At 51.1% G+C, this 25,915-nt stretch overlaps 1 protein-coding gene across 1 annotated transcript in view; it reads right to left on the reverse strand.

Annotated features, from left to right (window-relative positions):
• The window catches only part of MYO18B (myosin XVIIIB), a 203,042-nt gene extending 182,273 nt beyond the window's left edge, over window positions 1-20,769 (reverse strand). Inside the window, exons 1-10 of the mRNA XM_072952829.1 lie at window positions 20,653-20,769; window positions 20,257-20,415; window positions 14,498-15,709; window positions 13,901-13,967; window positions 12,918-13,030; window positions 11,455-11,631; window positions 6,994-7,192; window positions 4,962-5,104; window positions 4,073-4,173; window positions 1,566-1,629 (exon numbers count right to left, since the gene is read on the reverse strand). Of these exons, the coding sequence (XP_072808930.1) occupies window positions 1,566-1,629; window positions 4,073-4,173; window positions 4,962-5,104; window positions 6,994-7,192; window positions 11,455-11,631; window positions 12,918-13,030; window positions 13,901-13,967; window positions 14,498-15,709; window positions 20,257-20,415; window positions 20,653-20,769 (2,352 nt within the window). The remainder of the gene's footprint in view (window positions 1-1,565; window positions 1,630-4,072; window positions 4,174-4,961; window positions 5,105-6,993; window positions 7,193-11,454; window positions 11,632-12,917; window positions 13,031-13,900; window positions 13,968-14,497; window positions 15,710-20,256; window positions 20,416-20,652) is intronic.
• Between the last annotated feature and the right edge of the window lie 5,146 nt (window positions 20,770-25,915).

Below are 25,915 nucleotides of genomic sequence, written 5' to 3' on the forward strand. Positions count from 1 at the left end.
GTGTCATATGGGAGGTGAATGTTTAACTTTTTAAGAGACGGTTTTCCAAAATGATATACTATTTTACATGCCCACTAGCCACTGCATGAGAGTTCGTTACCCCAAATTCTCACCAGCAGTTGGTAGGACCCATCTTTTCATGCATTCTAGCAATTGTGCAGTGGTACTTCACTGTGATTTTACTTTGAACTTCTTTAATGACTAATTATATGCTGACATATTTTCACGTGCTCATCTGCCTTCTGTGTGTTCTCCTTGGTGAAGTCTATGTTGCAATCTTTTGCCCATCTTTTTTGTCAGGTTGTTTCATTTACGAGTTTTGAGAATCATTTATATATCCTGGATTCAAAAACTTCATCAGGTACGTGATTTGCAAGTATCTTCTCCCAGTTAATAGTGACATTCAAAGAGCAGATGTTCTTAATCTCAATAATGGGCAATTCATCAATTTCTTCTCTTACGGACACTGTTTTGGTGTCCTATCTATGAAGTCTTCACCCAATCCAAAGTTATAGAAATTTTTCTCCTGTTTTCTTCTAGAAGCTTTATGATTTTTAGTTTCACATTTATGTCTAGATCCACTTTTTTGTTAATTTTGTATATGGTGTGAGTTCATGGATTGAAATTCTTTTTTTTTCTCCTTTGGATACCTAATTATTCTAGCACTGTTTGTTTCCTAGACATGTATATTTGGGAAGAGGTTTTGGAGCAGAAATGATCCACCCTCCTCTATCTAGTGAGCTACTCATCCTTCAAAAGCCAGGTCAAATGTCCCTTTGGCTAGGAAGCCTTCCCCAGCCGAGGCCAGGTAGCTCTTTCAACTGTCCTCTGGTGCCATCTCTGGCATATTCTTATCTCACATGATTGCATTAATTCCCAAGTCTTTTCCTGATAGAGTGAAAATTCAGATGTGGTCCTTAATTCCAGCACTTGGTAGGAGTGGAGGTGGGGGAGTGACTCAGAAAACAATTGTTAAAAAAAAAAAAAAGAATAAACAAGTGAACAATCCTCTTTTTCTCTTTTTTAAACAACTGAGTGGCACCTCTCCAGGCCCTACTCACAGGCTGTATCTTCCAGGAAGCCACCTGACTGCACCTACTTACATTAATCATCAATAATACTTACTAAAAGTATCTCACTGATTTGACTTAATCCAAGCCCAGCATCTAAGTACTTTCTGCACATCATTTCGTTTCATTCTCACAAATCCCTGGGGCAGATACAACTACTATGATTATTTTACCGAAGAGGATACACATGCTCAGAGACGTTGGGTTCCATGCCTGATGTCACATATCCAGTGTCAGAGCTCTGGTTTGAACCCAGAGAGCCTGTCACAGAGGCCTCGCTCTCATCTCTACACATACCACCTCCTGGTTCCCTCTATTTGTACAACTCTCATGTCCCTGACAAGCCCAGGTCCCCGATATTACCAGTCTTTGCCAACGATGCACCCTGGAGACAAAAGAGCTAAGTCACACAGAAGACCCCTTCCTCACCCTCTGATCCTTGCCATGGGGACACACACACCCATGGAGACACACCCAGAAGGACCTCCTCCTTACCTTAGGCCACACACCCATGCCGAAGGAGCTGCTGTCTGCCATCTGGTGCAGGTACAGATCTGTCCTGGAAGCAGAGAAGGGACGAGAAGTTATTAGGGAGGGCCGACATACACCAGTGGCTGTCACACAATGCTTCAAGCAGCCCCAGTGGCTACCCCAGGCCCTGGCCAATATTCCTCACTCATTGCCCTCACTCATCCTTTCCTAAGTGCCAGGAAACCCTGCAAGTCATGGACTATAGCCACAAAGGCAGGTTCTAACTCCAGGTCCTCTAAGGACCAGCTGTGTGAACTTGGGACTGTCAACTTGAACAAGCCCCTTCTGTATGCCAAGATCTAAGATTACTCATGACAGCCCTACCCAATAGGTGTAAGTATTAGGCCCATTTTACAAATGACAAAATAAAGGTACAGGGTTAGCATCTTGCCCACACACTTAGCAAACACAGAGCTGGGAGTCAGGCTGAGTTCTTCTGGCACCCAGAGTCCAGAATCCCATGCTGTCCTGCCACCTGCCCCTTCTTCTCCTGGCCTCTGTCTTCACACCATTAAGTGGCATGATGTTTAAGGTCCCTTAAACCAAAAGACCCTTAAAAGAGGTGCCTGCAGGTAGGTAGCCTTACCCTGGAGGCCTCAAAAAAGCAAGCAAAAGGGGAGGTGGAGGCATGTCCTCCTCCAGGCACCCTCTACTCACAAGAGCCCAGCCTATGACCCCCGCACCCACCACGGGGCTCACATTGGTTCATAGGAAGTAGTGCTCTCTCACCAGTTTCCAGTCAGTTTCTCCAGTTCTGGGGCCTTTAGTGCCATCTCCCCAGGTTCTTTGTCTCACAACCTGCAAGGTCCCTTGTCAGAGAGACTGTGAATCCAATCCCAACTCTGCCAGCTAGCAGATAAGGTGGTAGCAGTCCAGGAGGAGCTTTCAACTCCCCTCTCTCCACCAGGCGATGGCTCTAGGCCCAGAACAGACTCCCACCCAGGGGTATAGAACTGATCACCTACACATGGGCTCACAAGGGAGAGGGGCATGGCCTCCAGTCTTCTGAGAGATGAGGAAACAGGGGTGAATCCCCTCACTGGAGGACCCGAAGCTGGAAAGCAGGATTCAAACTTCTACATGCAGAGTCTACACTCTCCCATGTTACCCCTCAACTATGCACCACACACCACGTCTACCACCTCGACATGTAACTTGGTTTAAATGCCCACAGGGCTGGCACAAGTAGGTACCCATTCTAAGGAAGGGAAAACTGAGGTTCAGAGATGACCACATCAGGCAAAGCCTGTATCTAAACAGGTATCCCTCTGACTCCAAAACCAATCCTTTCTAGCACACACCAGATCAGGACGTGATGGGCTTGCGGGGCAGGTCTAAACCGCCAGAAGAACAACAACAAACGTGCAAAGCATTTGCTATGCTCTGGCCCCATTCTAAGCACTGTACACTCCTCACTCGGTAACCATCACAACACTCTGAGGTAGACACACTCATTTCACAGATGGGAAATTAGGCTCAGAGAGGTGAAGTCACCAGCCTGGGGTCACACAGTCGGCAAGTGAAGAGGCCAGCTGTGAATCCCTGCAGTTTGGCCCCAAAGTCAGTGGTCCTAGCCACAATGCTACACCAGTCTACTCCAAGTTCTTCTATATTCCCAAAGGCTTCCCAGAAGCTTCCTTACTTTCAGTTACCTTGCTCTGAAAACCAGAAGTTTCCTCTAATCTTCCCTCTATCTGAAGGGTACAGTTGTCCTCCCAGCCTTACCCAGGAGGCTCGGGACAGGTTGAGACTGCCCTTCAGATGGGGGAGGAAGGCAGACAAATAATGGGGGGTGCAAAGAGACAAACTGCAAATTATCCCTCCTTCACCTGCGAAAAGGCCTAGTTTTTTCCTTGCCCTGGGGCTTCACTAGAACCTTGCCCGGTCACTCAAGAGATAAGAAAACCAAGGCTCAGACAGGGAGGGAGCCACACAATGTCCTAGAGTCAGGGAAGGGCAGAGATGACTCCCTGGGCTACCTCCCCCAGGAAGCACTCCAAAATGAATCTCCTGGCTACTCTGCGGGCTGTTTCACCCTGAGCTCCATTGCCAAGGTAACCCACTCAAGCAAACCGTCCTGAGCACCCAAGGCTCTCAAAGAGTTCAGGAACTTCTGGAAGATGTGGGGTCTTCTGTTTCCATGCTGCTGTCAGAAACTGTTAACGAAATGCCACCATCACAGCAGACAGCCTCCATCACCCCCCAGCACATAAAAAGAGCTCTACATGAATCAGTTCACTAACTCCTATAAGGTCAGTCAACATTTCCACTTTACAGAGGAAGAAATGGAGGTTCAGAGTCGATGACACTGGGCCAGGTTCACCCAGTGCATGAGCAGGACCAGCAGCAGGAATCAGACAGGTAATCACTGGGTTCCAGTGCCTCTCAGCAGAGTGAAGGCTGGGCCCCTGAAGAGCAGGTGCCCTGGGTCTCAGCGCCCTCTGCTGTCCCTGCCTGGCCCAGTCACTCACCTGAGATCCAGGTCCAGTCCAGCTAGCATCTGGGAGAAAACCTCAAAACTGCCTTCCCCTTCCAGCTGCCGCGCCACACGGCTCTTCTCCAAAAGCATGGTCTGCAGGGGGAAAGGACAGGCACCTGGTCAGTACGAGGCCCTGGCCCACCCTGACCCACATCTCAGGTCCCAACTTGGCAAGACGCCTCTGTATTCGTACTTACCAGCCCGTTGCCTCACTGATTCAGAGTCCATCTAGGGAGTCAACCAATGCAACAGGCTTACTCCGATTAAGGAATCCAAAGGTAGTAACAGTTAAATAGAGCCACCTTCCAACATATTCTTATTTAACAGGAGCCTTTAATAATTTGACCCAAATGGTGATGGATGGTAGAATTTTAGGGCCAGGCCAGAAAAGGGATTTATTTGGCACCAGTGAGTCTGGATATGATCCCAGTTCCACGTACAAACAGCCCTTCTAATAACCTAATCCTATTTTCTGTTCAAACAGAATGTTTGCGGGGGGGGGGGAGGGAGGGGCCGGGTGATTTTGGAGATAGGAACAAACAGACCATGTGTTCGTCACACACAGACTGTCGCGGAAGGCCGGTAAACGTCTGTTTAATTTCAGCTGACGCTCTTAAGACCTAGCTAACGAGCAGCAGAATTATATATTTACTCATGAATATTTCATCCCTGCGATATTTCAAGGCACAGACAGGCTGGCTTGCTCCAGGAGGGGGTGTCCGGGGCCCTGAGTGAGGTGGGGAGATGCTGGCCACAGCTTGGGGAGTGATGACCATTTAGACATATTCCAGGGTCCCAGTTGGAGGCATGGGCTCTGCTGAGTGGCACTGGGGCCACTGCAGCCCCCAAAACCCCCTCTCCCATCCACCCAGAAGCCTCACCTGGAGCTGAGCAGCTGTGACTCGGCCTATGGCATTGAAGTCCAGCGACATCACCATGGCGAAGCGGGTGGCACTGCGGCTGTGACTGGTGGACACAGAGCCAAAGGCCCGAAGGACGGTGAAAGTGGCTCGAATCTTCTCCACTGTGGGAGCATGGGGCAGAGTGTCACTATGGTGACACTATGACACTATGGTGGGCCCTGCCGCCCCACCTCTCACAAGACCCCACTCTGGCCCAAGCAGGCACCCCGCCAGTTTCCCAACTCATCTCTAACCTGCACCTATTTCACCGCTGGCCTGGCCCTGTGCTAAGAGCATGGGTATGGGGGAGCAAGACTGAGTCAAGAAAGGGAGATACACAGACCCGGGGTTGGTGCGATCTGGGAGACAGGGGCTGCCCTAGGGCCTCCCCAGCCTGGTGGAGTCTAGGAGGAGGGCAGGGCATTAACATTCTCAGACCTGCTCTCAGGGAACTCACCAGCACAGCAGGCTTGAAAGCCCTGCAGTCTCCCCACAACTGTTTATCAAGCAACTGCTCTGGGCACCTGAATACAGCCTAGCCTGACTCCCACTCTCCAACACACACTCTCAGCAGAACTACATTCTGGAAGGGCCAAGACTGGTGCCTCTCCCCGCTGTACCCCAGCTCCTAACTGGGGCCAGGTGCAAAGCAGGTGATCAACAAAACACTGGAATAACCCCAGTGGAGAAGCAGGAAAGTACAACGGTTAAGCAAATCTGAATACGGGCTCTCCCCTTTGCTAGTTACCTGATCTGGAGCAAAGTTATTAAGCTCCCTGTGCCTCAGATACTCCAACTGTAAGAGGGGGTAGTAACAGAACTTACCTACCTCATGTGGTTGTCATGAAGACCAAAACATTTAATAACGTAAAGTGCTGAGGACGTGCTCCAAATGTTAGTGTTATGTTTGCTATTAGAAAAGCAACGTTGCCTAGACCATGTGCTCTCAACACGGAGAATACTGCCCTCAAGGATTCTTGAGGGTGGGGGGAGTTTTACTTACGTATGGAGCACAGACATATATCCACACTGTGTAAACAAGTATGTGGTGTGTCTGCAGCATTAAATTTTCATGGTGGGAGATAATTAGGAAAAATAACATCTTAAAAGCTCTTAAGAGGGGCAACAAGACACCGAGAACACTTGTTCCGGGTGACAGACCTGGAGCCTGCCTGAGTTTGAATCTCAGCACTAGGATGTATCAGCTGTGTGGCCTTGAGCAATTTGGTTAAACTCTCTGCACCTTAACATCCACCTATAAAATTCAAATAATAATAATATCTACCTCGCAGGGCCGCTTTAAATTTAAAATAAGTTAACCTGCCCGGAATAGAGCCTGGAGCAAAGTGCTCAGCATGGGTTGACTATGATCACTGTCAATGCTGTAACTGGTGTTATTAACTGACGCTCTTTAAGACCCAGCTCAAACATCACTTCCTCCAGGAAGCCCCCAACCCTTCTCCTCTGCGCTCCCTCTGCCTCTCCCCGAACCGGCTCCACCAGCACATGGTGCAGAGCGCTGGAGTCTGGCACATGTGTGCAGCTGAGTCTCCCTTCTAGCTGCCGGCAACTCATGAGCACAGGCCCTGCCCTCATCTTTACTTGTCAGGGCCTCTGCACAGTCCAGCAGTCTGTGCACTGCACTAGGATGCCACATCCAAAGGAGTGCAGCATCTACATCACAGTCACAGGTTGCACACTTAGTAGGATGATGGCCCAGAAAGTGGCAGTCAAGTGTTTGGTTCTAACAGTGTTAATGTGTGATGACTGCTGCACAGATGGCAGTGAACACCTTGAGGAAGAAGTTACCTGTTTCTAACTTACGTAACAGTGTCCAACAGACTAGGGGTGGCCCCGCCCAAAAGCAAGCACAGGGTCTGCACACCGGTGCTCAGTGAATGCTAGCTGAATGGACATGAGAAGCCGCCCAGCACGCCCTCCAACTCTCGTTTCCCTACCCTCCTACCCACCGCCCCTGTCCCAGCTGCACGTTACCTGGAGACCACTGTACCTGAGACCCTGCCGTCCACACCGCCCGCCATCCCCACCAGGTGCTCCAGGACCTGCTCACAGCAGGTGGTCTTCCCAGCTCCGCTGCGGCCCAGGGCCACGATGCTCTGGTCTCTCCTCTGGCTCAGCATAGCCCAGTACGCCCGCTGGGCCAGGGAGTTGAGGTGGGCAGGCAAGCCATCCCGGCGGCCCCTGGGCACCTGCAGGAAGACTGCAGGCATCAGTCTTCCCACCAAGCGGGTGCCCAGGGAGCACTCCAAGACCGTACTCCACCCCAGCCTCAAGTCCCAATTCGCATTCCTGCCTCCCATCCTATTCCAGCCTTGTCAGAGAAGTTTTGCATTTTGCTGGGGAGAGCCCAGCCCAGAGATGTAGTCCTGCCACTGGCTCGCTGTGACTCCTTTAAGCCTATGACCCTACTCTGAGCCTAGACTGCCTCTACAGATAATGAGAGGCTTGAACTAGAGCTGTGTTAAGCTCACTTGCTACACAAATCATGGGATCCTACCTGCCTGAAATGTGGCAGCTGGATAAAATGGCACAATTGATTAGTGATGTCTGCCACAGAAACAGAACAGGTCGGGGTGGGGTCAGTGGTACACGTGCTATGTATTTGCCATAATAGACTGAGACGACACTTGTAGCCACTTCCACCTCATTCATTCATCCACTCATTCTTCATTCAATACAAAAATATTCACTGAGTGTCCACTAAGTAGCAGGCACTGTCTGAGGCACGGGGTACACAATGCTACTCAAAACAAATAAAGGAAATTCCTACCAACCACGAGGAGATACCAGTACATACCTATTAAAATGGCTAGGAAAAAAAAATGTTTTTAAGGTTTTTTTTTTTTTGACACTACAAAATTCTGGTGAAGACACAGAGCAACTGGAATTCTCACACAAGCCGTGGGGTTGCTCAACAGCACAGCAACTCTGGAAAACAGTTCAGTTCTTTCCTTACACTGAGATGTGCACTTGTCATATGACCGAGCAATCCCCGTCTTAGGAATTCACCTAAGAGAATGAACATTTGTGTCTCCAAAAAAATCCTGTGTCATTGGTTATACTGAATATATACTCAAGGTCACCAAAAACAAGAAACAACCCAAATGTCCTTCAACTAAAGAACTATGATAACCAACCATCCTGTTTTCAGCATTGAAAGTCCCATGTCCCAGAAAACCACTCCATCCAGGGAAACCAGGACAACTGGTCCCACTATGAGTAGATAAGCAAAGCCGTGCAATAAAATAGGACAGAATAAAAGACCGAACGACTGGTAGCTGCAACAATGTGGGTCTCATATGCACTGTGTAAGTGCAAGAAGCTCATTCAAAAGGTTACACACTGCACCATTCCATTTCTGTGACTTTTCAGAAAAGGCAGAACTAGGGAAGAGGGACACAAGAACAGATCAGTAGCTGCCAAGGGCAGGATGGGGGTAAGGGATGACCAAAGGGTCTGGAGAACTTCTGGGGGTGACAGAACTGTCCTGTAATTGATGATGGAGACAGTCACACAACTGTATGTGTTTCTCAAAATCTTACAGAACTAAACACTAAATAAGGTGACCTTTTAACTGTATGTAAATTATACTTAATAAATCTGACTTTAAAAAACCCTCCCTAAGGAGCTTGCTTTCATTTGGGAGAAGACAGATGAGAAACAAAACAACAAAATTATACGAATGGGAGTCACTGTAAAGCCACGAGCCTGGCTGACATTGCCAAGGAAGTGGGCATTTAAAAAGGAAGACAGAAGAGGCGTGGGGACAGGGTACCCCGACCTGGAGAGACCAGGGACCAGCAAAAGGAGGCTAAGAGGGAGGGCTGGCAGGATAGAAGGAAAACCAGGAAAAGCGGAGTCCTGGAGCTAAGGAAGGAAGTGATGGCAGGAGGAGGGAGGGACCAATCCCTCAAATACCACTGAGGGTCAAGTCAGAGGAGACCAGAGAACTGACCACTGAGCTTGGCAGAGTAGAGATCATTGGTGATCTTGACAAAAATCTGTTTAGCGTGGCTTTCAGGGAGAATGGAAGAGGGCAGTACCAAAAGTGGGGTCAGTGGAAAGGCACCAAAGGAAGCCGGGGAACAGGCCCAGCAGGGGGACATCGGAAGCTCAGGATGCTAAGTGGGTGGCCAGTGGGCCAGCAAGGCCCCATTTGCCCTCCCCAGTGGCTCGGCAGGACCAGGAGCACAAATTCCAATGTAGCAGCCCTCTTCCTGGCCTGGACCTCCAGCCTGAGGTTGAGGGGTGCCCCCAATGCACTGTTGGCCTTTCCTGCCCCAAGACCCCCAGAACAGGAATGAATCCCCATCCTGATGCAAAACACAAGGCTCAGCAGGATCCCAAAGCTGGCAAAGCAGGGCAAGCCCCCACCCTGGCTGGACAGAGCCCTGGGGCACGTGGAAGACAGAGGGTCCTTGTCTGAGTCCAGGAGCTTCCTCCTACTTTAGAAACAAAGTTCAAGGGACAGGCTATCCCAATCCTTGGCTTCCTCAGGCCTAGTGAGGGAGAGAGTATTCTGCAGACACACAGGTGCGTCTGTGCACACGTCTCCTTGTACCTGCGCACTGGTACCCTCGCATGCTTGCACACAGGCGTGCTAAAGGGCACACATACGCAGAAGCTGCAGAGGCCTCTGCACGCACAGTTGTGCCCATCTACACCCGCAGTCACACCTACGCTCACGCCCACAGAGGCCTGCACCTTCACCCCAGCCGGCACACACTTAGCTCCCAGACACCAGGTGGGCCCAGGCCCCCAGTGAGAGGACCCCAGCCCTGCCGGGACCCCATCAGCCCATCTTCCAGGTGGCCCCAGTCCCAGCCTCGCCGCAAGTCTCTGCTCCCACCTGGTGGCCATTTGAGGAAACAGACGAGACTTACCCAAAGAACAGAAGGTAGCTGTGGGTTTGGGTGTGGAAGGCTGAGTGACTTGAGGGGTCCCCACCTCCACCCCAGGGTTACAGGGGCTCAGAGGGATCATAGGACTCAAGTGTTTCCTATCAGAATCCCAATGCCTGCCTTGTAGGCTCTCTGGCCCAGGCTGTGTAACAGATGCTGCAATACCGGACAGCCTGGAGAACAGGGCCCAGCAAGGGACGGGAGAGTACACATGTCACCCTCCAAGGCCCCTGGCCAGGAGCTGGAGAGAGGCCTGGAGGGCAATGTAAGGGGGGGCATCCTGGAGAAGAGAAGCCTTAGACAGGGGCTGCAGGGCTACTGTCCCCCTCTTTCATGGATTTAGCATCACTCAGGGGCTAGGAATGGCTTTGTCTCATGAGACTCCGAAGGACAAGATGTGACGTTTCATCCCCAACTGACAGATGAGAACACTGAGGCCAGACAGGGGTTGTGATCTTCCCAAGGCACCTGTGGTGTGTTAGCAGGTGTTCTACAGATCTGAACTCCACCCCCAAGTCTCAGAACTGCACACAGATAAGACTTTTGACCTCCAAAGGGTCTCCCTGCCTCCACATCTGCCGGCCTCTATCTCACCTGCACCCAGCAGCCAAGGGGATCTTCCGCAGCATAAGTCAGACCGTGTCACTGATCTGCTAAAAAGCCCCATCACGCTCAAAGAGCTGAGTCAGTATGACGCCGTGTAAGACCCAGCATGACCCCTGGCCCCGCTTCTCCCGACCTCCTCACTCTCCCCACGTTCACCTGCTCCACGCAGTCATTGCTATTACTTGGGGCCTGTCTTCCCCCACCAGAATGGAAGCTCCATGAAGGCAGCTTCATTTGCCTGTCTTCTTCCCTGCTTTTCTCTCCGTGCTTAGCATACAAGCACCCCACTCAAGATCCCCTGAACGCGTGGACAGGACGGGGCTCCAGTTACTCGGTTGTAGCTGCAGGCCTTTCCACAAGGTGGCGCTGAGCGATTCCCTTGGCTTTGCGGTCTTGACAAAAACAGCCATTTCTACACACCACAGGAAAAAAATAAAGTGGAGCTGAAGCTTGTTTCCCAATTCACGTGGGTGTCTGGGACTCCCAAGAGTCCAGGGTTGGGCTCAGAGTACAGAGCAGCCAGCGGCGCGGGTTCTACCCAGTTCCTTCACTTACTGAACGTGAGCTCGGCAGCCCAGCCCGCTTCTCACCTGTCCTGGCAGGCGGGCCTGGGAATTACTTGAAACGACACACGAAGGTGCCTGAAGCAGTGCCTGGTACATAGTTGACACCCGTTCGGTATTTTCTCTCTTGTTATTACATCTTTAATGCTCCTGCTGCTGTTTATCAGTTACTCATCTTTCCCCTCTAAGGAGGGGGATCAAGTGGTCCCCAACGCTCCCCAACACCCACCGTGCACCAGAATCTCAATTCTGCAGCTCTCTACTCACAGACAGGTTTGCTGGGGGCTTTGGTTGCTCTGCTCTCCCCTGAGATGCAGAGGGACTCCCCCCATCCCACCCTTCCTGCACTGCCCCAGCCCCGCCCACTGTGGTCCCCCTCACCTTGCCTGCAGAAGGTACCGGGGGCCCCCGTGGCTGGAGGACGATCAGGTCAGGCCCAGCGCAGGTGTGCGGAAGCTGAGCCCGGTAGCGGTGCAGGAGTGTGTTCAGGACACTGGATTCATTGACACTGACCAGGGAGGCCAGGTCATCCGCCTGGTCCAGCTCGGGGGGGTTGGCCTGTGAATCATCACACAGCATGTCCTCTGGCCTCCTGGGCCCCCCTACACACACAGCCCTGGCGACCCTGTCCCCGGAGAGCTGCGTGCCAAAGATTAGAACAGGACACAAGGACTTTGGAGGGAACGACGAAACCCTACGGATGAAATGGGTGGGAACCTCTCTCCTTTGGTGTTTGCACAACCCAGGCCCCACCCCTTCCTCACACTGGTCCTTCCTCCTGTGGCTCCCTGCACTGGAAAGGGGAATGCTCCTAAGATGATGCAGCAAGACTCGAGTGCTTTCTGCCTCTCGAGCACAAAAAGAGGGTGATGCTCCAGAGGGAAGGAGCATCCCCTACTGGTTCCTCCTCTTCTAGGTCTCATCGGGGAGCTCTGCAAGTGCTCCGTGACACTCAGGGAAGGGGGTCAATGCCCTGACTGCCCCACTTCTCCGATAGCCCATCATACACTGATCACTTGGAAATATGCCAAAACCGTTCCGGAAGCAAGGGATGACTACAGCCTTTCCATTTTAATGAACTTCCTACCATTCTTTCCAGCTTCAAGGAGTTTTCTGGGCCTAATGCCCTGGGGTTTGGGTCAACCCTGAGCTCTTTTATGGGTCAGCTTTTCTTCTGAGGACACTGGCCCTCTGCAAACTCCCAGCACCAGGGGGAGTGAAGGGCCTGGGGTGGGCAGAGGAGCAAAGAGAGATGAAGATGGAGGAGACCGACAAGGAGTTCCTGGAAGAAACTCCTTCTCAGTGAGTAGGCTGTGAGGGGTGGAAGACGATCAGGACAGGACCTTTCACTTCTATCATTACACTCCGACTTATCTTCAAATAGCCTTATGGTGTATTGCAGAAATTACGCAAAACAACTGAAAAAGCAAAACCAAAACAAAGGTTGGTATCCAAAAGGCAGGCAATTGGAACCCATGCTATGGTTAATGGCAAGCTGCAAATTTGGTTCCGAGTTCCCTGGCAGCCAGAATGAAAAAGGAAGCATGCTCTGTAGCGTCATTTAGAATGTATATAAAAAGGAAAACAATCACTTTCTTGGGTCAAACAGAAGAACTCCAAGTCCCCAGATCTGACAAACATCTCTTAATATGTCCTCATACAGGGGGCACCATGGGACAGAGTAAAGACCCCTCAGCAGTATACCTCCAGCGGAGCAGTACCTTCCCTGTAATTCCCTCCGGGGCATCAAGCCCAAGGATTATCTGCAGTCAAGCACAAGGAAATCTCTTGCAGGGGTGGGGAAGGAAGCCGTGGAGCAGGCGGGGAGGGGGACAGGGTCTCACCCGGTGAAGTTGATCCTCATCCACCTCGGTGATGCTTTTGTCAGCATCAATGCAAAGTCGCACCCTTCCTGCCGGCAGGTCGGCTGTTCCCTCATCTGGCTTCAGCACTGTCGCTGGGAGAGGGAGAGAGACAGGGAGGGAGGGAGGGAGGGAGAGGAGGGGAGAGAGAAGAGCAGCAAAGGAGCGGAGGGCAGAAGACAGGGACAGAGGAGAAGAGGAAACGGAAGGAAAGAGGTTCTCAGCTACTGAGCCAGAACAGGGAGCTGGAGAGGGAGCCTGGGACAGGTCAGAAATGGGTAGCATTCTCTCCCCTTGGAGCCCATTTACACAGAGGGTTCTGAACTGTGACCCCAGACCCTTTGAAGACAGAGGCTGGGTCTGACTCATATGGGACTCTTATCAGTTGGCACAGTGCCAGGCACAGAGTCGGCACCCAGATGGTTGGGTGTGCTGACCCATCTCATACCTAGATCTGGGATGGCAGGTAAAGGTGTACAGGCTGCCACTCCTCCTTCCAGTGCCCATAACAGGCATCACTAATCAATCACACTTTCCAGTTGTGTTCTGAACGGGACTCAGAATCCGTTCTCAGCAGAGTTTGGTCACCAGCCATAAGCTACCGACAAAAGTGGGCTCATGAGACGAAATCCACGTGCCCACTTGCCCTAGGCTCCGAGTTCCTCAAGCAACACTGCAGAAACCAAACAATGCTTGTTGCTCTAATGATCAGTTAAATAATTAATTAACAAGGCTCAAACGCCTTTGAAAACAGCAGCTAATAGACCAGCTGCCAAGGGTGAAATGACACCTAATCATTCCCACCCAAAAAGCCACCTATCCCCATCCTAGTCTCAGCTGCTCCTTACCCCTCCCCACCCCGCCCTTCCCAAACTGGGATCAGGACCTGACAAACCTGGCTAGCAGCAGTAGGGGGCAAGAGAGGAAAACACTTAGACCCCAGAGGTGCTAACACCCCTAATTACCAAGAGTAAATCCATCCTTCTGAACCAGCCAGACTTTCTCTGCCTCGTACCATCTGTCCTCAGGAGCCTGAGAGCAAAGATCACATAAATTAGAGCAAGATGACACTGCCCCCACGAACCAAGGGAACTGAATTCCTTATGTAGGAGTTTCTCAGTGGGTCTGGGAGCACCTAAATCAGAAGGTTCTGGTGGGGGTGGGGAGTGCTTATTTAAATGCAGGAGCCATGGTCCTACCCCCAGCTTTCTGACTGGGAAGCTCCAAAGTGGGGTCCAGGGATCTCCATTTTGGGCAATCAGCTATGTACGCAGCACAGAGAACTGTCACGTGACACTGTAAGCTCAGCCACAAGGGGACATCTCACACGGCTGGGACGTTCTCTCACCCTATGGAGACTCTCACCCCGGGACAGGTGCTGTGGGGGTCTCAAGACGTCTGCTTGTCAAGAGGGAAGTGTCTGCTCCCACCTCTGGGCTGGCCACCCTCTCCAACTCCCTGTCCACCTCCTGTTCCCAGCCTGTCCAGCACCAACGCAGGTCTTTCCCACTCCTCCTTCTCTGGCCTGCCCCTTCCCACTCCCGGTGCTGTGGCCCCCTCACCTGGTCCGAGACTCTGCTCTGGCCGCCTCCACTCCCCTCCTGCAGGGCTGGCCCCTCTCGGCTCTTCATCTCGGGCCTTTCTGCACAGCTCTCCAGAGCAGGCTTTCTAGGTCCTTCCATCTCCAGCTCTGGGCCCCCATCACCGGTGCTAGTGCAGGGCTCCTCTGCTTCCTGCCCTCTGCTTTCAGGCTGGTCCTCCTTCCCGGCTGCTGCCGGCGTCTCCCCACGTGCATCCATCTCCTTTGGGGCTTGAGAGCCCTTCTCTGTCTTCCTTCCAGCTTTCCCTGCCTCCTCAGACCTGCTCTGAGGCTGCCCTACCTTTTCCATCTCACCCTGGGGTTGACCTGCTCTCTCCATTGCTCCGGGAGCTTCTCCCACCTGTCCTTGTGCTGTGCCCACCTTCTCTGCCTTGGCCTGAAGCTCCTCGGTCTTGTTTGCCTGACTTAGGAGCACACCTTCTTTGTCCTTCTTACTCTGGGGACCGTCCCACCTGCTTCTTCTGCCCAGGGAAACTCCCCACCTTCTCACCTGGGTTCTGGCCCCAGCCCACTTCCTTTCACCGGCAGCCTCCTGGGAGAGATTCCCCTTTGCCACCTTGCTTGAGGGGTCCCCTCCCCGTTTCTCCACTGTCCCTGGTTGACCCCCCTCCCCTGGCCCCTCTTTGCCCTGGAGTTCACCCCCTTTCACCCCTTTGGTCTGTGGGGCCCCGCCCCCCTTCCTCACTGTGCCTTGATCCTTCTCGCCTTCTGTCGGTAACACAGTTCCCAGGTCCCCAAGACCCCCAGCCTGGGTCCTCTCAGCCTTCGGAGCTGCATCCTTGGTGCTGGCCTGGGGGCCACAAGGAGTCTCTGAGGTCTCCCCTTTCTTTTCAACCCCAGGGTCTGTGGCTGGGGGTGGGGTCTTGCAAGTGGGTGCCCCACGGGGCTGGGTCCTCTGCTCCGGCCTGGCTGAGTCCGAGTCCAGCTTGGCCACCATCAGCAACACATCGCCCCTCCTCACCCCCCTCTTGAAGGGCAGGGGTTTTCTGGCTGGTGTCCCGCTGGGGCCCGACTCCTGGGGCCTCTCGCCATTGATGCTGGTCATCAGCATGGGGTCCACGGTGCCGGCCCCCTCGCTCTTCCTGCCCAGAATGTCTGCGCTCTGGGAAGAGCTTGAGATTTGTTGGCTTCCAGATTTGGTGCTGTTGGTCTGGTTGAAGGGAATTTCTGGGGTCTAGGAGAAAACACCACAACCATACTTAGCTGCTTGCTACCACTCACTCATTCACTCACTCACTCACTTGTTCACCCAACCATTTACTCATCCAAAGACTCTCAAGAACCTACAGGCAATGAGCTGAACCCTAATATCCTAGGCTTTGGCTCCAAACCTCAAGGCCAAGTGATGTAATGAAAGGAGTGGACTCTGGAGCCCAACAGACCCAAATTCAACTCCTAACTCTGCCACTCACTAGCTGTGTCGCCCTAGGTAAGTTACATCCCCTCTCTAAGCCAGTTTCCCTTAGGACCGACCATAATGGCCTACTACACAGCGTGGGTGTGGGGATTCCTAATACATGGAGAATGAGCCCGGCACCTAGTAAGTCCTCAGTCACAGGAGCCACTATTGCTGCGCCTGTCACTGGTGCTGCTGTCACGAGTGCTGTTACTATTATTTACACCTGATCCTGCTAGGCAGCGATGGGGAAAGGACCTGGACCTGTTCTTGCCTTGGCTTCGATGCTTTCCAGCTGGGTGACCACAGACGACATCACCTCTCCTCTCTGAAACTTGGTTTTCCCTCAGTGCAGGCAGATACCATCTCACCACCCAGGTTTTTTGTAGGATGAGATGTGGAAACTGCAGAGAACTGAATGAAATGAGCTGCTGCTGCCTCCACTGTCCTGGTCCCTGTACCACACCTGCAGACCAGGTGAGGGCCCTGGTTCTGCCCCTGAGGTCCTCCACTTTTGCTTGACCTAGACATCTGGGAACACAACACCCTGGGGTCTCCACTGCCTGTTCCTCTCCCATGTTTGTCTTTCTATTGTCTTGTGAGGTCAGCCCTGCCCAGCCCTCCATCCTTAAGCCAGCCTGGCTGCAGCCTGAACTGCTCACAGGGTCAGCTTTGCCTCTGCAGAAAAGGACTGAGGGGGAGCTTCCACCCTGATGCCTGGTTTCACCATCTGCGCTAGTCTGGGTTCTACAATCTTGGATCAGAACACCAGCCTCCCACACACCTGTGCCTGGGAATCTGGGGTTCTCACCCTCCTCCAGTACTCCAACCAGCCCCAGGACTGCATTGATTCTACCCTGCAAAGTTTCACATCTGAATTTCCTTTCCCAAACCCAGGTCTGCTAGCTCTCACCTGGGCCACTGCCACAGCCACTGAGTTGATGTCCCTTCAATTTGCTGCCATTCATTCAAAACCTGATCAAAAGATGCTGGCAAGTGCCCAGGAAAATCATTTCAGCCTCCAGGAAAACCATTCAACACTGCCATCTGCCAGTCAACGTTCTCAAAGAGGAGCCCCCTCCTCTGGAATTATTGTTCCTGCTTATCTCCAAGTCTCTGTCCCACCAGGCATTTCCTGCCACACCTGACACTCCCCTATTTCCATATTCTGTTCAAGCTGAGCTTGCTGCCTGGAATGCCCTTTCTCCTCTCCACTTGTCCAGGTTCTATGCATCTTTCTACACCCAGCTCAAATACCACATCCTCCATGAACCTTTGCCTGAAAACCTCAATCAGAAACTGTCTCATAGGCCCATGAAGTCCCAGAGCACCGTGTGCTGGGGCACCATTTACTGCAAGTATCATGTTTTGCATCACATTCTAGCTCTGATTTGTGTCTCTCTCCTGTTTTAAGTGGTGGATGGCCCCAGAGCACAGTCTCAATCTTCATCTTTGTAAAAATGACAACAAGAGTTATTGATCAGTCCTTACAGTGGGTCCTACATCACCATCATGGGATATCCTACTTAATCCAATAAAGAACCCAAAGAAGTAGGTTCTAAACTTCCCCCCATCCTACAGATAAGGGAAGAAATGCAAACATGTTAGGTGGCCCGAGACAAACCTATAATGGAAAATCACACGGGCCTCCGAGTTTAAAGCCAGTGCCATTACGCACCTCATAGCAATAGCCTTACTTGCCTTTCTGGGACTCACTGGAATCTCCTGGGCGCTTTAAAAAATTCTGACATTTTGGCTTCCATCCCAGAGAGTCTACACAGTCGGTCTGGGCAGCGCCCCTACCCCCAGGTGACTGCAACATGCAACTAGGGCTGAGAACCCCTGGTAGAATCTCCATGGCCTGGGCACTCAGCCTGACCCTCTGGGACCCGACAGGATATCTCCTTGGAAAGGGGATTGGCTGCACCTGGCACATCTCACCAACGTTTCCACCATTTTGCAAAGTGAGTCAGTGCCTTATTTTTAACCAAACCACAGCAGCGGAGACAGTAACATGGGGATGGGTCAAACAAGATAACGCCTGCCAACTTCCCTCCCCTCCACCCAGGGAATTCTCTCCCTTCGGATTTTCTCCATCTCCAAAGCCCTTAGTCCCCTCTGAGGCCTTCTTAATACAAGGGGAAGCAGCATGTCTAGACTTACCAGAGCTCAAAGGAAATACACAGCACATCCATTTTACAAATGAGCACACTGAAGCAAGAGTGGGGAAGGGATCTGGCCTGGACCATATGGAGTGGTGGGGCCAGAGCTAGAACCCAGTTCTCCTGACATTCAAGGACCTCTTCCTGCCCCTGTGTTAGTCCAGCCTCTCCTTGTCCCTCATGGCTGGGTGGCCTTAAGAAAACCAAGTTGCCTTCCTGTGCCTCATTTTCCATCCCTGCAAAATGGTGATGGATTCCAGTGGCTCCCTGAAAGGATTATGTGAGGATCAAATCAGACAGCTGTGCTGGGGTGAGGAGAGAGAATCCAATTATTTAGTGATCAGGACAAGAAAATACAATCAGCAGGAGCCAGTCAGGGCTTGCTGCCTCACAGGAACATGTCCTGAGGTTGCCCTGTTCCAGCCCCAGGAACATCTTGGCCTGTGGTCCAGACACCTGTTGCGGTCTGAGGCCTGTCCATCCTGCTCTGAGTCTCCATCCAGGCCCTATGGTGACAGTCTGTCCCATTCTCTGCTCAGCTCTACTTCTTAAGTTGTGCACAGAGACACCAGCATGGCCTGCAGGCTCCTGAATTCTTTCCTCTCCAGGCTTCTGGGGCCACTGCATGAGCCACCTCACTCCCCAGACTGGTCCTTCCCCAGGCAGCTGGCCAGAGTAGGGAATACACAGACCTGACTTCACTGAACCTCAGTCTCCACTTCTGATAAGTGGGTATAATCCCATTTACCCACTGATGCACAGGGTATCAAAGGAGCCCATGAGCAGAGAAATCTTGTGCAGTGATAAACAGTACACAACAAACTTCCTCATGACCTAACAGCAGCCTGTGGGAGTCGACTCTGGCCCCTACTCACTGGGTCAGGCAGGGGTGGGCACAGAGCCTGTCCTCTCCGTCCTCCCCACCCCACCACAGACTTGGTAGGTGTGTTCTGTTGTTAGAGAACTCCTCTGATGCAGCAAAGTAACTGTGATTGGACAGGTGCAGACACGTGGTGGCCGGCTGGGTCAACAGCTGAAGGGGCATGGGAGGCAGAGCCAGAGTGGCCACTGGGCTCGAGCCAACTCTAGGCCCTTAGGCCACCAGATCATGCAGCTCAAACACTGCAGCATTCACCTCACCTCCAGAGGGCGCTGCAGAGATACAAGGAGAGGCCCTTTCTGCTAAAATGGGGATATGCCCAAGGTGCACTGCATTCCAAGCCCCCTTCCCTGGTGTCCAGCCCCATCGCCCTGCCAGGGTTCCTTGTCTAAAGAGCCAGGGAAAAGGAGGGAGGCAGCACTAGACACCATCAGGGATAAATTAGCAAGTCTCTAAAGCACAGGGACCGCATCTCATCTACCTACTGCTTCCAGCCAGCAGCGCTATTCTCAAGTACAGGGTTTTGGTGGACACCAACCAATCAGAAGGGCTGACAGCTGGAGCAGGGTCCTGGGGTCTCTACCTGTGCCAAGCAGTAACACTTTAATTATTGGCTTGTGGCCACTCTGAGGGACTCAGGGAAGGACTGAGGTGAGCATGACAGCTGAATGGCACTTGGGGGACTTGGGGCCACGGCCATTTACCACCTGGTATGGAAGGGTTTCAGTATTTTACCAACAATACAGCGACAACCAGTGAATCCCAACTAAACATCTTTTCTGCTTAAACGAAAGCACGCTCTCATCCTTAGGTAATATTCAGGTTTCCCTTTCTGCACAAGTAGTGGTAAAATGATCCCTATCACACATCAACTGGTATCATTCATTCATTCATTCAACAACAATTTTTCAGCACTTGCTATGGACCAAGCACTATGAGAGCTGCTCAAGATACAGCAGAATGAGAGAGTTGTTGCTCTTAAGGAATCCCTAGTCAGATAAGCCATATCATCAAGTAATTACTATGCTGACCACAATTCAACAGGCATAGGAAGTGTGGTGGGAATCAGAGGAAGGAAGGCAATGGGAGAGCTTTCCAGAAACATACTATTTGCACTGAATTTTGAAGGATGTATAGGAGTTCAACAGATTAAAGCGAAGACAGGACACTCCTCAAAGTGAGGACCGCAGGAACAAAGGTTGGCAAGTGACTCAGGGGAGGCTCAGGGGACAGGATGGTGGGTACTGACGGTCACCTGGTCCCCACCCTGTGGGGCCACTTACCTCTCGTTCCGGAGAGGCAAGCGCTGTCTCTTTTCTCTGTCTTGCTTCCTTGGACTCTTTCTCAGTCTCCCGGACCAGCTGTCTAATGAAGCCTCCTGGGATGACAGAGAACAGGGGAGGGGGCGAGGACGGTGGGGGGCTCTTGTCCTCGTCCCGAATCTGTTTTGTGGAAGCAAGGAAGGAGAAAGCTCAGTGAATGACCCTGCATGAGCAAGTGGCCCTTTAAAGAGTCTGTGATGGAGCTGGGGAGGGAGGCACACATGACCAAGCCTGTGTATGAAAGGCCACAGCAAAGCAGGTGAGGTTCGACATGGAAGTGGAATGCCTGAGCTTCAGAAGTGACTGTGGTCAGTGTGCTCTATGCCTGGACCGAGTTTCCTCATGATGTGCATTTACACCATCAAGGCCACTGGTTCCCTCCCTTGGTGTGAGACAGAACTGCTTCAAAAAGAGCTTTTCCAGTTTCTGGAACGGGATGGATCCCAGAGAACCATTCACACTCTCCTGTTCCATCTCCCTTGCAGTTAGTAGAATAGATTAAGCCATTAATTCATCGCTCTATCACTTCTGTGTGCCAGGAACATGGAAAGGGAGGGAAGGGCTTGCAGCCACGGTTTATGTAAGAATCCAGCCCTGTGGCTACAGCCCACTCTGCCCACCCAGTGCTGTGGCTTCCTAACCCTCCCCAAACCAGGACCTGGGAAGCCAGGGGCTCCTCAACGCTGGGCTTTAAAGTCTGCACTTTACCCTAGAAACATGGTTCAGGCCAGAGCTGACTGCATTTGGACTGTAGCTGAGGACTGCCCCGGTGATCTTGGGGGCTGAAACCTGGGGTTGTAACCAATGGGGTGGGTCTTTAACCAACATCAGTGACTGCTCGTGAGTTTCTATAGCTAGGTTTAAAATAAGCTCCTTATCAAGGTCCTCTCCAGAGGCTAGCTAACACTTGATCTCTGCAGCCCTGCTGATAAAAGGGGAATCCAAAGGAGACAGCAAAGTCCAGAAGGCAAAGCAGAGGGCAAGAAATAAGGCAGACCTCCGCCTGGGAAGAGTGAAGCAGGAGACACACGAGGCTGGGCTCACGTTTACACCACACTGCCCCTCTTGATGGGACTGAGACTGCGTCATAAGTGAAAGGTGCTGCAGGTGTCAAAATTATTCTGGATGCTGCATCCAGATCAGTCCGGGAGGGGCAGAGGCAGCCAGAAAGAAGCTTCTGGACCACCCCACCCTTCACCCTCCAATGCATCAAAACATGTGCACATGGGTGGGAGGAGGGGTGGAGGAGATAACACGCATCAAAGAGGCAGCCCTTCAAGGAGTCTTATGAGAAATACAAAAGGGAAAAGAGGAATCACTGGGAAGAAGGGCTTGTTTCCAATTCTCCATGGTGACAGAAGGCAGGGACCTCAGAAACCCATCCCCAGGGCATAAACCTGGCCAACAGCTCTGCAACCCCTCCCCAGCATACGCCCCTCCTCACCACCCCACAACCCCATACTCATTCCCTCACTGCCTACTGAGAACAGGCAGCGACCAGGCAGCCATGAGGGAGTCAAGGACATGGTCACTAATGTCCAGCTGGGCTGGGAGGCCATGCCTAACCGAGGCAGATGGAGGGGGACTGGACATGCCCCAGAGAGGCACTGGGACTTCAGAACCCCTGCCCGAGGTGGGAGGGGGCAGCCTGGACTAGCCCGGCTGAAACTTATCCTTGGAGTGTCCAGCTGGCCCCAGTGGCTGCAGTCTGAGCCCTCAGCGTTACTTTCCTTCTGCTCCCACAGGGCGAGGCGTGATGAGATGGCCATGCTGCGGCCGTGGCAGGACCACGAGGTGAGATGAGATGGAGCTCTCGGCCAGACAGCACGGAATGCGGCTTTATGGACACACACAGCGCATGAGGTGATGGACACACGAGACTGAACCACAGAGACACAGTGGGGAGAGAAGAGAGATAGGTGAGCTCGTGGGCACCGCCCGGCTCCCATCCCCCACCATCATCATGTACCAAGAACCCACAGCCAGGCACAACTCACTGTCACTTACATCTGGGAGGAACGCAGTCAGCACAGGGCTGCTGGCCATGGAGCAGACAGTGCACTGAAAGCCTTTGCCCTCAACCCTACACTTCAACTTTCTCATGACATATACAATCAGAAGAGCACATACTCATTAAATGCACAGCTCAGTGCACTCACATAAAGAACTTAAATGTAACCAGTACCCTGACCAAATTAAAACTATTGTTTTAAATTTTTTAAATAAACACTATGATTTTAAAAATATTTTAAATCCAGTTAAAATTTAGTGTATTACTGATTAAAAGAATCATCTTAATTTTAATCAAAATTATAAAAATAAAAAATAACTTTAAAATTATTAAAAATAAATTTTAATTTAATTTAAAATATTGTATTTATATAAAACAAAATCAAATCCAATCAGGCAAATCTAATTTACAGTGATAGAGGCTGGAAGAGCTGTTAGCTTTTGCTTGGGAAGAACCATGGGGGAACTTTCTAGGGCAATGGGAATGTCCTATATCTTGATGTAAGTTGTGAAATATGAAATAGAATAGTCACTCATGTCAAGTGGCTTCAAAATGGCATGGAGAGCCAGGCCATTAATGAGATGGATCTTACGCACATCCTCACCAGGTGCAACCAGGAACTTTTGAATTGGTCCAAACCACAAAGATCCCAAGGACCCTACAAGAACACCTGCCATAAGTCCCAGTAAAGAAATTTTACTTCCCTCTAGCGATAGCCTCCACGCTCAATCACATTTAGCTAGGACCAGCTTCAGCCTCCAATTCCAATTCCAAATCTTTGTAATGCAAACCTCCCTCCTTGGCCTTTAAAAGCCCCTGAATTTTACTCCCTAGCTGGACACTGCATTGTTACCCAAATCTGTGTGCCTTGAATTGCAACTCTTTAATCCCAAATAAAGGTTTCTGGTTGGATGACTGCCTCCTAGCTTCATGTAGGTGGACATAGTGCTGGTTATGCTAGTACATCCCCTGTAAAAACTCATTCAGCTGTACAATTAAGATCGAAAATTTTAGTGTATTAAATCCTATCTCAATTTGAAAAATAAACAGAATATTACCACCCCCTTGAGCATCCCTTGTGTCCCCTTCTAGTAACCACCCCCTCAAGGGCAGCCGCTAACCTGGTTTCTAAAATCACAGAACAGGGTGTTTCTCTTGTGAGGGAGCAGGCGGCCCCACAGTTTCACTACGAAAATGAGGAACGCGTAGGAAACCTCAGCTATGAATTGACCCAGAGCTCTGGGGAAAAGCTTAAGCTTGTTCAGCATCATTCTGAAAGCCCTAAACACTCATAACATTTGACCTCTTCTGGAAAACAAGTTTGAGGAAGTGATCCTCAACCAGAAAACGTCATCACTGTGTTGCTTGTAGCGCTAAAAAAACAAAAAACAAAAAAACCAAAAAAACCCGAAGTGTCCAATAACTACAGAATGTCAAATAAATCAGAGTACACCTGACTTGAATATTAAAATGCCACTGAAAAGGATGTTTAGGAAACGTTTTAAAACAGCTTTATTCATCCCATTGTCAGAACTTGTAGAAGGCCAGTGTCTGTACAAACTGCTGAAGAGTTTCACGTGTCCCTTTGTTCCCATACTATAAATAGAAACGTCAGGGAAAAATGTAAATTAGCAGGCTCAAAGTGGAAAGAACCTGTCTGCCTCATATCCAGGTATCATTAATAACAGTAAATTATTAACGCAAAAATAAAAAACTGTCTTTACTGAAGTATAATTTCTATGCCAGCTGTAAGAATCACCCGTTATAAGCATACACTTCGATGCTTTTTGAAAAATTAACCATTTTTAAAATAAATTTACAGAGTACTGCAACCATCACCAGAATTTCATCGCCCCCAAAAGACCCTTCACGTCCATTTGCAGCCTCAGCCCCAGGCAACCACTAATTTACTATCTAGCCTCTACCGGTTGCCTTTTCCAGACATGTGATATAAACAGAATCCTAGAGAATGCAGTCTTTTACATCCTTTCACCTTGCATAATGTTTTGGAGCTGTGTCTGCTTTATCGTGTAAGTCAGTGTTCCCTCGTACAGATAAACCACATCATCTTTATCCATTCACCCACTGATGAGCATTTGGGTTGTTTCCACCTGGAGGCCGTGATGAATACCGCGGCTCTGAATAGTCACAGAAGTCTTGGGGTGCCCAGGTGTTTCCACTTCTCTTTGGGAGCTTCCTAGCAGGGGGCACTGCTGGGTACTACGCTAATTTTACGTTTGACTCTTTAAGAAATGGCCCAACTGTTTACCAAAGTGGCTGCGCCATTTCCCATCCCACCTGCGGTGTCTCGGGCTCGTTTGGGAAGCATCTGCAGTCACAGTGGAAGGTGTTTGTGTTGGCTTGTGAAGAGAATAAGATGGAGGAAAGCACCGCACACATACAAGAACTATCCAAAATGGGCAAATAACAAAGCACTCCACACAGAAAACAAAAAGCAGAAAGAAACAGCACAGGTTCTGCGTCTGCGATTTCAACCAAGCATGGACGGGAACAATGCGGGGGGGAAAAATTCCAGAAAGTTCCAAAAAGCAAAACTTGAATTTGCTGTGCCCTGGCAACTGCTGACACTGCATTTACGTTTACACTGTATTTACATAGCATTTGCACTGTGTTTGTAACTGCTGACACGGGCATTTACATTGCATCAGGTACAAGTAATTTAGAGACGATTTAAAGTATACAAAGGAGGCTGTGCATACGTTATATGCAAATACTACATTTTATACAAGGGACTTGCGCATCCACGAGTGTCTGTATCTGTGGGGGTTCCTGGAACGAATCCCCTGCGAATACAGAGGGATGACTATGCAGCAAAATCTTAGGGAACCAGGCCAGGAGGGGAGGAACGAGTCTCTTTCCCCTTTCATTTTTTTCACTTCTAGCTCCGGCAGCGTCCCTCACTGACTCCTCAGCCCCGTCCTGGAAGATACCCCAACCCCACCCGCGACTGTTAGTTTACCTCGTTCTAGAGTCTTCGCCCCCTTGGCCTGTTAGTAGCCACTCTCAGTAACTTATCCATAAGAAGAGGCTTGGGCAGCGTTCGAGCTAATCCCGCCTCGTGCGCCAACACCTGAGCATTCGGAAAGCTGGTGAGACCGGCCTCCCGGGACAGCGCTGTGTGGAAGCCCACTCTCACCTCACCAGAACCCACCGTGGCCCTCACTCTACAGCTCCGCGGCGAACAGCGTCATCTCGCGAAAGCCCACCGTGGTCCTCAATTTAGCTCCGCGTGGGATGATGGGAAACTGACTCCCAACATCTCGCGAGAGTCCACTGTGGACTTCGCTTTCCAGCTTCGCGTGGGATGATGGCAAGCCGACTCTGATTATATCGCGAGAGCCCACTGTGGGCCTCAACTCCATATGGGATAATGGGAAACATCTCGCGAGACCCTATCATGGCTATCGCGTTCGAACTTCGCGTGGGATGATGAAAGCCGGCTGGTCATCTCGCAAAAGCTCGCCGGGGACCTGCTGTGGATCTTGCTTTCAAACTCGGCATGGGATGATGTCACATAATAGTTTGAAATCAGCCACGGCAGTGTTTACTCCGCATAAATTGGCAGATACCACAAGTCAAGTGTTTTGT

The sequence above is a fragment of the Vicugna pacos genome, chromosome 32, assembly GCF_048564905.1.
Source record: "Vicugna pacos chromosome 32, VicPac4, whole genome shotgun sequence".
In the NCBI taxonomy this organism is placed as follows: domain Eukaryota; kingdom Metazoa; phylum Chordata; class Mammalia; order Artiodactyla; family Camelidae; genus Vicugna; species Vicugna pacos.